General features: G+C 45.1%; 1 protein-coding gene across 1 annotated transcript in view; it reads left to right on the top strand.

Annotated features, from left to right (window-relative positions):
* The first annotated feature begins 1,119 nt into the window (after positions 1 to 1,119).
* Positions 1,120 to 13,336, top strand: part of RORA (RAR related orphan receptor A) — a 368,947-nt gene continuing 356,730 nt past the window's right edge. The window contains exon 1 of the mRNA XM_086471408.1: positions 1,120 to 1,288. Coding sequence (XP_086327534.1) covers positions 1,120 to 1,288 — 169 coding nt within the window. The remainder of the gene's footprint in view (positions 1,289 to 13,336) is intronic.

The following is a 13,336-nucleotide window of genomic DNA, read 5'->3' as shown; positions in this document are numbered from 1 at the left end:
CATCAGGTACCAGCATTGGCAGTGTTAAAAGCTGTAGCAGCAGCCCTGGTCAGCAGAAGGTGGCATACCCGCTGCTCGCACACGACCCAGTACCATTTGGAAAAAGCTTGTACTTGCTGTCAGCACAAATATCATGATGTGGTCTACTCAGGCCATGCTTCCAGTCAGAACAGTCAAAGCAGACAGCTTTAGCACCTTCTGTGCAGGAGGCAGTAGGGCTGCATGTAACATGGCCTCTGTTACACAAGAGGGATGTGTTCTTCAGCACACTGTTTGTGGCAGCTGTTAACTTTATTTTAATACTGGATAATGGACAAGGAGTTGACCGTTATTGAGACTGAACTGCACAAGAGTGCCTGCAGACATCAGACCAGATCGGGAGGTTTGCTGGCACCTTGCTAGTCACTTTTTGTCCTATGTTGAAGCGTACTTCATTGGAAGAGGGGTATCGTCTGAAATGCTGCCTTCTCCGGCTGCATGGCTGCCAAACGCGTGGGTCTTGAGACACTTGGCGCCGCTGGCATCTTCCGATGCAGCTTCAGCAGGAGCAGCCATGGGGGAAAGGACAGCCCTGCTTAGAAGCTTTTCCCAGCGCCGCTGGGGCTAGAGGGGGGAGCTCGTCGTGGGCCCGCTGACCTTGTTGGATGGGCCCCCCAAGCGCGTCGAGCCGCGGTGCCAGCCCAGCCGGAGGTCGGGCGGCCTTCCCCCCCCAGCCCTGGGCACGGGCAGCGCCTTCTCCTCCCCCGGCCCCGCGCGGGGGGCTGCGGGGGCTCCGCGGCCGCCGCCCGCGGCCGTGGGGCGCCCCGCACGCCGCCTCCGCGGGCACCCGCCCGGCTCGGCCCGCGCCCGCCGCGGGCCCGCGCCCTGGGGCCGCGCCGGAGGGCGGCGGTGGAGGGCGCGGGGCGCGCGGCTGGCGGCGGAGCGCGGGGGGTGCGGGGGCGGGGGGGGTGTGCAGCTCTCGCTAGCGCTGCTTGTGGTCACAGCCAGGCAAGCTCACATCCCATCTAGATCACGCTCGCGCTCTCCCTTCTGCTTCCCTACCATAGAGTTGCGCTGGAAACAGAAGATAGAGGGAGTGTAGGAGCTCGCCATCTCCAAGCGATCTACATTGGGAAAAACATGGAGTCCGCTCCGGCAGCCCCCGATCCAGCAGCCAGTGAGCCGGGCAGCAGCGTCTCCGAGGCGGCCGCCGGCGCCAGGGACACCCCGGTGAACCTGGAGCCTGCCCGGAAAAGCGATGCGCCGGCTCCCGTCCGCAGGCAGAGCTACTCCAGCAGCAGCAGCAGAGGTAGGGAGACTTGGGGAAGGGGGAGGGGGCCGGGGGAGTGGGATCGGGGGGTGGGTGGGAATAGGAAGAGGGGGGTAAGAGAGAAGGGGGAAATGCAGCAATTTAATCCCCTGGTTTATTGCTCCTGCGTGTTGGAGCCGCGCACGCAAACAAGCCACGCTTCTCCCCCCTGCAAAACCTTGCAAACTTTTATAGCTTCTTTTAATTGCTGCAGGAGGAGGGACAAATGCAATGAAAATATTGAGCGGTGCTCGGTGCTTTCCTGTCTCTCTCGTTTATTGCCTGTGGTATCCGGATGGGTACTGTGCCTCTGAAATTACATAATTTTATAAATATATAAAGCAACAGCAGGAGTATTGGGATTCAAGGGAACAAACTTTTAAAGCTGCAGTGTCCTCCCCCCCCCCCCCCCCTTTTTTTTTCCTCCCCCTCCTCTGGCTCCTTTTGACAGTTTCTCAACTGGTGTGCTGTGGCTGGTTGTGAATGGGGGATCTGTGATTAAACGGGAGATGTGCGGTTTGCGGGTGACTTACTCTCTTGCGCGCTGTTTTCCCTTAATTCATTTAAGTGTATCTTAAAACTGATTTCCTCGCGGGGCGGATGATCTCGTAGCTGCTGTTATTTCTTGAAGGTGTGTAACTTTGCAGGGGGTCTCTCTGCTCCCGTGGATTCTCCTTCGCTCCCCCCCGGCCCCCGAATAAAACGCTGCAAACAAACACAGGAGCCCCGCTGTTCTGTCGCTGACTGCCAAGCCCTCTCCTGCCCGCCTCGGATTGCGTTTTTTAGTCGTGCGGGTCCTCTCCGAAGGTGCTCAGGGCGATGGAAGTTTGGCGTCAGCTCGGCAGTGCCCGAGCCGCGCCGGCGGCGGGAAGCGAGCCCCGGCGGCGGGAGGGCTGCGCGCTGCCAGGCGCGGCGGAGCGGCGCGGAGCGGGCAGGCGCTCGTCCCTGCTCCCGCCGCGGGCACGGCGAGGGGCGCCCGCTTCAAACGCCGCCGGAGTTTGCCGAGACGTGCGAGCGGGAGGAGGCTGCCGCTTTAATTACTTGTAAATAATTTATGAAGCATTGCTCCTACGAGAGGGGGAGCGCGCTTAGAGAGGCTTCGCTCGGCAAAATCACTCGGTGATGGGTAAAAATTAATTAAATAACGCTGTGTAATAATACACACGGCTGCCGAAAGAAACGATGGGCGGAGAAAAGTACATGCCCGGCGGGAGTGGCAGCCCCCTCGGCGACCGCCGCCGGGGCCGGGGCGGCGGTGCCCGGCCGCCGGCGATGGGGAGCCGTCCCTCCTCGGACGGAGGGGTTTTCGGTTGTAGGTTGGAATATGGCTGATCATGTGTTGGCTTGTGTTTTACAGTATTTTTCCCCTTTTGGCCACACCCCCCCTTCCCAGGCAGCTTCCCACTCAGGGAATCCGCGTACAGTAAGATCCATCGAGATGACACACGCCGCAGCGTTTAATTAGAGGCGATTTGGGAACGGGCGCGCGCAGCGAGGCGGCTGCCGGGGCGCGGAGGAGCGGGCTCGGCCGGAGGAGGCCGGGTGGCCACGGGCGTGTGCGCAGGGAGCGCTCGGCTGCGCGGGGTATATTTAGAGCTTGCGAGAGTGGATTTGGAATGCAAGCGCCTTATGTAACGAGGTTAATCAGAAACACTGGAGAAAATTTCCTTAATTTGTCGGGGAGTTTTCTGGATGTTTGCGGAGCGGCCGTAGTTCGCGGGTGTTACACAACGCCCCCCCCCGCCCCCGCCCCGGCTCTCCCGGCCGAGGGCTCCGGCGGCGCGGGCAGATGGTGCTGCCGGGGAGCGGGGCCGGCAGCCGGCTCCGGCGGGCCCGAGGAGGGGGTCACTTCGGGGTCCCCTAAATTACGTAACGCTCGGCTGCTGCGGATGCGAAAAGGAGAGGGGGGGCTGGGACGACCGGGCGGCTCTGGTGGGGAGGGTGTTTCCTTGGCGGTCCCGAACCGCCCGGGCTGTGGTACTGCTAACCTGCTGACCCACATGTCCCTCCTCCCCCGGGATGGAGCGGGGGGGGGGGGGGGGGTCGGGCAGTCGCTCGCCCGGGCGGACGCTCGCCCAGGCTCGCGCTCGCCGCGCGCGGGCGGGCGCCGGGTTATGTAACGGGCGGCATGGAAGAGGAAGGTCAGTGATGGAGGGAGGCCCCCGCGTGCGGCACAATAGCGGGCGGGCGGCGCGGTCCGCACGGCCAGACGGGGCTTGCGGCAGGACCCGGCCGTGGGTCCGAAGGGCTTGGGAGGGGACAGGGGACAGGGGGAAGGAGAGCGGCAGGGATTTGAGGGGATAAAAAAAAAAAAAAAAAAAAGACATGTTTGGGGTTTTTCGGATGATGTAATGGAGTTGGCAGAAAATACAAGTCTGCTCCTGGAGTGCAAACAGTAAGAGAATTGGAGCTGGCGTTCTGTGCTAATGTTGCATAAATTAGCGTATTGGAAATAAATTGACCCACACATCACACACCAGCTGATTATGCCTTTGTAACAGTTAAAGCCCAAAGATGCAGAACCGTGCAGGAAAACACGACAATACTGACATCTTGGCCTCCTGGAAGTCAGGACTCGATGGATTAGGTGTTAGGTGTCCCTGTGGACTTGCAGCCTTTTTTTTTTTTTTCCCCCCAAAGCTATCGAAATAGAATTTGATTTCTTGCTGCCCTTTTTTTTTTTTTTTTTTTAACATGGTCCTTTATTTCATATGGCAACAGCGTGACCTTAATGTGTGACCAGTATAGAGGGAATTATTTTTAGAACTGCTATCTTATAAGCTCATATGTTCAGCTGTGTATTGACTTCAAGAATTTACCTGTTTGGGTCATGGTTCTGCAATGTGTTGTAATCTGGTGGTTCTGGACTCTCATACAGACTGTGTGGAGGAGTGATGCAGATCCTTAGATACTTAGATATATGTACACATATACACACCTATCTAACTGCAAAAATCCTTATTTTTTGACTTAGCAAACCTAGAAAGATTTGTTTCATATCCGTTGTTTTCATAGCTGCACCTGCTGCAAAGCTGCTTTGATACTTCAGAGTTTATAATAACCAGGCATTACACAGGCAATGAAGAAAACAAAATTGCAGAAAGGGCTGTTGATGAAGTGGGGAAACTTTAGTATGGAATAAATCCCTAAGTGAAGCTTTAGCTATTATAATGCTGGCATATCAAAATGCCCTATTTCCTGATATACATACATGTTTGGAGCACCAGATCCTTACATAACTTGATTTTTATTTTGCTAAGGTTGTGCTGTTTGTGTTGCTGTGTAGAACACTTAACTGAAAACATAAATTCAGGCATTATGAGAAGCACCTTTCAAATGGAGAATCATTGCCTGATATATTTAGTATATGGAAGCATGCATGTTTTGGAAAATTACCTGCAGTCTGATATCAAAACTGATCATTAGAAAATTGGCACCAGATGTGGAAAAAGCAGGAAATGGATAAAAAGCTTGGTTTCCTCCAAAAGGATATTTTTTTTTTACTGCTCACAGTAATTGTTAAGATTTTCTTAAGAGCAGTCACTGTCCAGCAGGTTGAATTTCGGTCCGTGTATGTTCTGCAACAAGGGTTTGTGGTTTGCCATGGTTAGCAGAAGGAGTGTTTCACTAGCTAGCTCTGGCCCTGGACTGTGACTGTTAAGTGCCATTCATTTCACTCTGCAGGCTTTGACATCCATGGAGTTCTCCTCGTGCTGCAGTCTAAGGGTTAATATTCTACTAGCCTCCTTAAAAAGTCGTAATTGAATAAACTGTATTTTAATAGAGAAGTATTATCTCATTAGAAATGAAAAGTATATAAAAAGCTTTTTAATCTAATAAAAAATGCTCTTTTTTTGGAACCGAGCTCTTGGTCTCAGTGGTGAGTCCATCAAGGGGGAATGTCTTGGTAAAAAAAACTTAAAGGCAGTTCTTGCATCATTGGACGATGCCGTGTGTAAATATTTTTGTGATGCTTCATATTTAATAATAGAAGGCCACAGCTATGTAGGTACTTATTCTTGTTTTCTTGCTTTTGAGGTGCTGAGAGTATTTGCTGTTTTCCAGAAGCCTTTGGGATTTATTATTGTGTCATCTATTCAGCTGATCCTTTCTATACTGATAGATGGGGGGGAGCCCTTGCTTTTTGTGTTTTTTAATTTGGGTGGTGCTCCACAAGTAGGGATTTGACATCATTAATAGTGACATCAGTAGGTTTGTGGTGTTCTTTTCTTTTAAAAAATCCTTTATTGCTAGATTGTCTTCGTTCCTGGATTTAGACTATTCCATGGAGCATAGCTGTGGTACAAAATTTGGTGTGTTGTTCCCAGGAGGACTCTTTTTCAATTTTATAAATTTGGATGTTTTCTGTAGATTCTTTGGGTTGCCTTTGTCATCACTGAAGGTTGTTCTGCATGCACCACTGATTTTGTCCTGTTTTGGTAAATGATAAGTGCTGTGAATCCTTTAAAGAACAACATTGTGTTAAATGTTTGTAGCGTAGGAGCAATAATAGCAGCAGTATGTTGTTCTCTTAGGAACGCTGCAGTTCTCTTATTTCAATAAACTGTAACCTATTCTCTTATTTTATTTGCCTGAGAAGCATCTCAGGAGCTCATAAACCAGTATGTAAATACTGTTATCATTCAACCAAATGCTGTAATTTTACCAAATAAAGAACATGTTTTGTAATGGAGATTAACAGGCTGTGTGACAATTTCAGTTTTGGGTATAGCACTGCGTTTGAATGGAAAGGGCAATTTCAGCTTTGGGAGGTTGTCTGATTTATTTTTTTGCTTCTAGTATTTGTTTTCTAAGCTACAAAAATGTGTACTAGGGAAAATCTGGAATGACTCAATTGATCTCGGCGGATTTAATCTGAGAACTATGCCAGTGAAAAAGAGGGGGGGAAAAACCTAACCTATTTTTAAATTACTGTGATATCTGTATGACTCTTGAAATTAATTCATGAACAGGTGATCCATTTTCTGCTGAAATATTTTTAAAAGCTTGTTTTCAGTGATACACAGTTGTAGGAACAGGTGTAAAAAAAAAAAAAAAAAACAAAAAAAAAAGAAAAATAAAACTGGGGAGATGTCTAAATGGACTGGCAAGTCTGGGTGCTGTGTAGCTTAAGGATTGTTTTAAACTCCGTGCTTCCTTGCTTCTAGACATGAAGCAAAGGAACTGTAGTTGGAGGCAGCAGAAGCTGACATTCCACAGTTGTGGAAGGCAGGGGAAGAGAAGGGGGACGGCCGGGCCCAGGCAGTTTACAGGGGGCTGTCAAAACAGAACAATACACTTGACTTAGGGCCTTCCACTTCTATACCGTGAGGTAATTGTCACCACCTTAGCTGTCTGTCCATCCTAGACCTGTAAGCTATAGGCACCTGTATCACCAAAGGCTTCCTGCCATCTCAGTTCCTTGGGGCAGGATGTTGTGAGGGGGAGCAGTGGCTGCTTCTCAAGTGGAGCTGAATTTTTTCTCTGTCACAGTACACTTGCACCTGGACCAGAGCTCACTAGGGAGATTCTGTAGGTCTCTGAATTTCTGTGGCTTCGGTAGAAGAGGAAGTTCCTACAGGTAAGGCATTGGAGAAACTTTTGGACATGTGGAAGCTTCCACACTTCATATGCAGCTTTCTGCTGTCTTGTTTTCTCTTCCTCTCATTTCCAAGTATCTTGTGTGTCACCTGTTGCTGAGGCAGTCTTTGTAGCCCTCATAGTCACTTCTGGAAATGTATTTTACAGAGCTGTTGCTTTTAAGATTATATGTTCCACAGCTGGCAGACAATTCATGCCTCCTTTTCTGCAGAAATTCTTACAGATGCATGAGGAGGACCCAGCAGAGCAGAGTCCAAATCCTCTACCATCGCTAGATCCATGTTACACAATTCATGTCATAAGTGGATCGAACTTAGTTTTAATGGCTGTTAGCTTTTTTGGCCCCAGTGTTCCAACAGGAGGCTCTTCTACACCTTTGCTGTTCTGATGATTAGAAAGCCTCTTCTCACATCTAGGTAACTGTGTTTGTGATCCGTTACTTTGCTTGGTTCTTTAAATGTTGGTTATAAAATCTCCTTGGACTGAAAATGAAGAAGAAGTTGATATTGTATTTTGTGATAGCTGAACTAACATACTGAGCTCTGTTCTCTGACTCACGGTTTAGTACTTGAGCATATCTGTTGTAGATGGTCTGTGCTGATAGACACATGAGTATAGCTTGGGCTGTATGTCATGACAAGTTAATTGTCTAATTTCTTGAATGTAAAGGTTGTGGATTACTCTTCATACTCTTATCTGAAGTCGCATCTGAGTATGTTTCATTCTCAGCAACATCTGAGCTCTTCAGAGACTAAATGTATTAGGGTGTGTACTTTTATGAAGAAACTGTGGGGCTTATTTTACAGCAGTTTAATCTTACGGTTTATCCTCATTGCACTGTTCATTTGGAAGGATCCCCAGGTGTTTTAAATACTATCGGGAACCATTTTGCTTATTACTGAAATCGAGCTACTTCTTGTGTGGAATCTGACAGCTGTTTAATGGTGCTCAGCCATGCTAAGCAGATCAGAACAGAAAGTGAAGAATACCATACCCGATTGAAACACTCACAGGGACTTTAGGTACAGATAATATAATTATCTGCATTGGAATTGGGTCAAACAGCTCTATTCCTGTAGAAAATTACTAGATATTTTCAGTGGCAGTGTATGGTCAAGAAATTGGTTTGAAATACCTTCCTGAAAATGATACCCCCAGCAGTGAGATAATCGAAGATCCTGCTGCTTACCCTATTGTGATCACCAGTTGCGGTATGATCAATGTTTTCTTCAGGTTTTTCTAAATGTATTAATTGTTTGGTCCCATGCTGGTATGTGAAATCTTACAGACCAGGAGGGACAACTGGGATGTTTCAGGTATTGCTTTTTAAAGCAAATGCCTGTACAGTTGTGTTCTTTAAATAGTGGGTTGTGCTGCTGTATGTGAAATGTGCTCTTATTAACTGAGGTTTTAAAAATGGTAGTAGGGAATCTGTTGACACTAAGCCCATAGGGGATGAGGGAGGTGGGTGTCACAAGCTTTTCTTTTGAGGATGTTGGGGAGTATGGGTAAAACATACAGCTCTTTTCCAATTGTCTTCAATTTCACTTCCCATATAATCTAGCAAAACAGAATATGAACAGATGATCTGTAAAGGATGTAAAGGAACAAAAGTTAAATTCATGGTCAACTGAATGTACATAAATGTTCCGGTAATCATGACCAACTGCGGAGTCTTTCATTGGTAATTTAATCTAATAATTTCCATGCACTTCTAAAGGAACACACTATGAAGCTGGCAACTTCTGAGAAATTGCTGTGCTGTTACAAACAGCATTTGAGCTGGCATTATAACAGCATGATAGATAGTGAGATGGAGAACAAAGTTAGCAGTTGAAACTGAGCTGAGAGAAATTGCTAGCAGAATGTGAGAAAGCGGAGTTGGATTATGATAACCTCCCTTGTAGAATCAAATTAAACCTTTTTAAAGGTTTTATTGATTTTTAGTTTGTAGTTGTACTATGTATTTACCTCACATGGGTACATGAGATTAATGAGGCAGGTGTAGTGATCACGGAGTGAAAAACCGTGGTGCTGCTGTTCTTTTTAAATGTTTCATTTTCTGCAGGCTGTGGGATATTTACAGCATTAATTGACAATGTGTCTGTGTGCTTTAGTTCTGCAACAGTTCAAATGGACTGGAAGTGTTTAATATACAGAAGTGATGGAAATGAAAACTCCTGAGCTCCTAGAAGCAGGTGGAACAGAGAGCCCCACCACATTTTTTTTTTTTTATTACTCCCATAAAAATCCTTAGAAAGGGCATGCTCATCCAAGGAGGCAGTTTGTGTGAAGAATGGTCAATAAATGGCCAAGAAGGCTGCAGCTCGCTTTGAAAATACGGCTGAAAGAATACAAAATTTAATTTTTTTTTTTTTTCAAAAACCAGAGGTAGACCATTGGCATGACTGTTATCAAGTATGCATCCAATAACATTGCCAAGTCCTCACATATGAGAGAGGATTTTTTTTCCCATAGTTGTGTAGAAATGTATGCCATACACTTCTGAAGTACATATATATGCAAAACTGTAGACACCGTGGGGAAGACTTAAATTATGTATTAGTAGAGCTTGACTTGAGTGTTTTGGCACTGAAGCAAGGTCTGTTAGATACAGTCAAGGATAAAACCAAGGCCAAAGGTTGTGAAATACAGATTATAGGTTTTATTTTCCTCCTGTTGTGGAAGTGTGAGAATACTTTAAATTCGGATTTCCACTCATAGTTCCTCTTCAGAGGTAAAGGTGGGAAAAAAAAGTCTTTTTATGAACTGATAGGTGACATTGCCAAAGTCTGTACCAGATGTAAATCAGTTGGAGGGCTGTGCTGCATTACATCTGTTAACTAGGGGCAGAAAGGTAAGGTTTAAATTATTCCTTTGAAAGAAGTCTTGAAATTTGATAAGACAGGCTAAAATACAGCTTTTGTTAATACTTTACTTGAAGTCAAAAACTGTCAGCATAAAGCATCTTCTAAATCCCATGTATATTAAAAAATAAAATAAAATGAAACCAGTTTCAAAGGAAACTAGGGCATATCAAAAACCTCTTCTCTCTCTGCGTCATACCTCATTTGTGTAATCTTCAAAAGAAGTTTTTTAGTCATTTGTGTTGTCATTACGGAAGTTAGGAAGGGTCCTTCACTGCCTGGGTTGTTACAGAGAGGCCTTTAAAAAATTCTAATGAAATATACTCCGAATTATTAACATCTGTTGTTGAGTCATACTGTTTATGAGATAATACACGTAAAAGTAAGTCTGTTAGCAAAAGCACAAAAGCAGCTCTTTCCAGGGTTGATGCTTGGAGGAGCAATGGATGAAGAAATAGGTAGTGGTGTTGGACTTTCAGTATCTAAGCATTTTTGCCCATCTGCCAATGGCCAGCCAGACTTTACACCTTGCAAGTCTTTAAAAAACAAACCGGTAAGTAATTTCTACATATATCCTTACCGTCCAACGGTTGACATTTGTAATGGTATGTTATTTTCTGGTAAAATCAGGTGTGTTTTTAAAAACTGAAGTAATCTGATTTTCACGAACGTGAATCTGTGAAAGATCAGATTAAGGTCAGTCGTATGTTAGCAGCATGGAAGCTACCCTTGGCTATTAGAAGAGTTCCACTCTACTGGCAGAAGACTTGATCCTGTGACAGTTCACATGTGTGTGTTTAACACTAAGTGTCATGAATGATTGTGTTGACGTCAGTGATCCTACATCACTGTACAGAGCCAGGGGTATACGTTTAGTAAAGATCAAGGGAGGACTGCTAGTAATCGAGAACTGCACTGTGAAATTGTTTAAGAAAAATACGAAATTCTAACGCCAATGAAAATTACTTTGGAAAAAAAGATGAATTAACTATTGTTTTCAGAGTAGATAGGGCTGGGTGAGTAGTTCTGTTTACTTTGGCAGGTATATTGTTATCCTGCTATAATTTTGCTTGCAGGATCAAACTGTGGCTCTGTTGCTGGAGAAATAGTTTATATCCTTACTTAAGAACAGCTATTAGGAGACGAGCAAGAATTTCTTCATGTACAGAACCTGAGTTGCACTTGTCTGTCACTACATAGAATGTGTTTGCTAAGATTACTAGAAGTTTTATTTTGTAATTGCTGAAATCCTAGCTCTATTCTTGTAACATTCAAAAAGTCTTTTCTGTTTCCTGATGGAGAGAAGGTGGGAGGGAAAGGGGAACAAATTGTAGGGACTTACCTGCAGAAAAACTAGAAGGCTGATTGTTGAGGTGACTGGGCTTGTTGGTATTTATCTCTCTAGATTTTGGCTAGCTGTCAGAATCTGTTTGTGCTGTCTTGGCTGCTTCTAGCATGGTTTGACCATAACTGAATTCTCTTCCCTTTTTTACTCTTCTGGGTGAATTACACTATACCACTTCACTTCTTTTTAGAGATTCCTGGCTTTAGTTTGTGAGAAGTTGCAGTTATTACCCCACTGCAGTTACATGCCAGATCAGCAGTGTCTCTGAGATGCTCTAGTGTGACTAGTAGTGTAATATTCAAGGCTGAGTAAAGGAAGATAATTTTTTTTTTTTTTTGAAGGGAAGCAAAATCCTTCCAAAATTCTGGCTAGTTACTGACTTTCCACAGCACTGCTTACATCTCTAAAAGACAGGCTCAAGGAGTTCTGCCACTAAAATCTTTCATTTCAGTTCTCCAGAGAACACTCCCCCAAACAACATTCACCTTGGAGGCGATGAGGACAAAAGATTCCGAACGAAGCCAGGATCAACAGAGCAGCTAGGTTTATGGATAGCCACAAGCTTGCAGTTAGCAGGCTGTATTTAGTCCCAGTGTTGGGCTTCTCTGTGGTAGCCATGTGCTGAAATGGCTGACTGGTGTTCCCAGGTTCACCTTCCTGTTGTTTCCAGCCTGGTTTAGAGGCTAGAAATGGCTTGTCACAGATCTCTGCAATTGGCAAGTCTCCTCTGAATTTCTTCCATGTATCCTTTCTTTTCTTTTCCACAGCAGAGGTTCAAAGCAGAATGTCTTTAGGGATTTGAGAGCAAATGATCACAAGTGGCAAGGTGGGGGACTTGTGCCAATATACTGAAAATATTTTGTTGCATTGCTTTTCTCTGCACACAGCAGAACACGCACTGGAAGCAAACTCGGCTCTGGAAAGGCAGCAATAGAAAATGTAAAAACAAACCCAGAAAGGAAGTAAATGAAGCCAAAGGGAGAGCAGGGTAGTTCTGGGTAATGAACAGTAAAAGAAAGATGTGGCACTTAAGGAAAAAGTGTAATGAAAGGGCACAAAGGAAAGATGACTGATTTGCAGAGTGGCCTGAAAAAACCCCCGAAACATTTAGAAAAGGACTGGAGTACTAGGGGAAGCTGTGGTGTCTGTTGAGGGGAGGGGAATTTGTCGCCTTATTGCCTTTGGACAATTCATATATTAATATTCTGTGATCTTGTCTTTTTCTATGGAATGTAATAAAATGTATTTTAGTACATGGTGGGGTCTCAAACAGTTGCCTTTTACAGATTTGCTTCAGCACGCTATTGTTTGCAGTGAGCTCTTACTAAATGCTTTAGCCATAGATGTTGTGCTAATGTGTTATATGAATTATTTGTCTTATCTCAGTGCTGTGAAATTAGAAGCCCTTTCCCACAGTGTGTTAAGCAGATTAAAATGAAAGCCTGTTTTTTATGGTCCAGGAACAGTGCAAATATTTTTAAAAAGGGAAAGAAAAAAAAGTTGTGATCTAACAGTTGGAGTGCTGTGAGAAGGCTTTATGAAGCAAATGCGTTTTGTAACCTGAATGGTGAGGTAGGTTCCAAGCTTCCCTTGAGAAGGTTTATGTTGTTTTCTATGGTGCCTTAAATTGAGGAGAAGAGTTGGGGATAGGTAGTTTCTACTAAGATACTTTTTGTTGTTGTCTTTTGAAATCAGCTTCGAGGCAGCTGTGCAGTTCCTTCTTCAAAACCTTGTCAGCGACTAAAGGGCTACATCTACTTTCTGGTAGACAGTCCTGGGACAGACTTTGGGCTGTTCTGAAAAGCACTAAAGATCCTATTAGAGGCTACTACCAGCTATTTTTTGTTAGTAAGAGAAATTGCTTTAAAAAGTAGTCAGGTGATGGCGTTGCGGAGGTACACGTGAAATTCAGGATTCATGTTACTGTCTCTTGAATTGATGTCTTGTGTATCAGTCCCTCGTCTCTTACAGGTCAAATATATCTTAGTTACAGCAGTATTTTATTTCTACCAACTTACTCTAATCTTATTGTCATAATGTTCTGAGACACTTTGTGTAAGGTGAGTACTCTTCTACCTGTGTGATATTTGTCATTTAAAAGCCTAAAGCTCTAATGAAGTTATTGCAGACATGACATGTGCTTAAGATAGAGTATCTAAGTGTGTTTGAGCAGTAGCTTAATTAAGACATCACATGTTACTATAATATGTATTTGGGTGAGGACAGAATAAAGGC

Source organism: Leptosomus discolor, chromosome 11 (assembly GCF_034619465.1).
Source record: "Leptosomus discolor isolate bLepDis1 chromosome 11, bLepDis1.hap2, whole genome shotgun sequence".
In the NCBI taxonomy this organism is placed as follows: domain Eukaryota; kingdom Metazoa; phylum Chordata; class Aves; order Leptosomiformes; family Leptosomidae; genus Leptosomus; species Leptosomus discolor.
The sequence above is the reverse complement of the archived record's forward strand: the minus strand, read 5'-3'. Positions and strand labels throughout refer to the sequence as shown.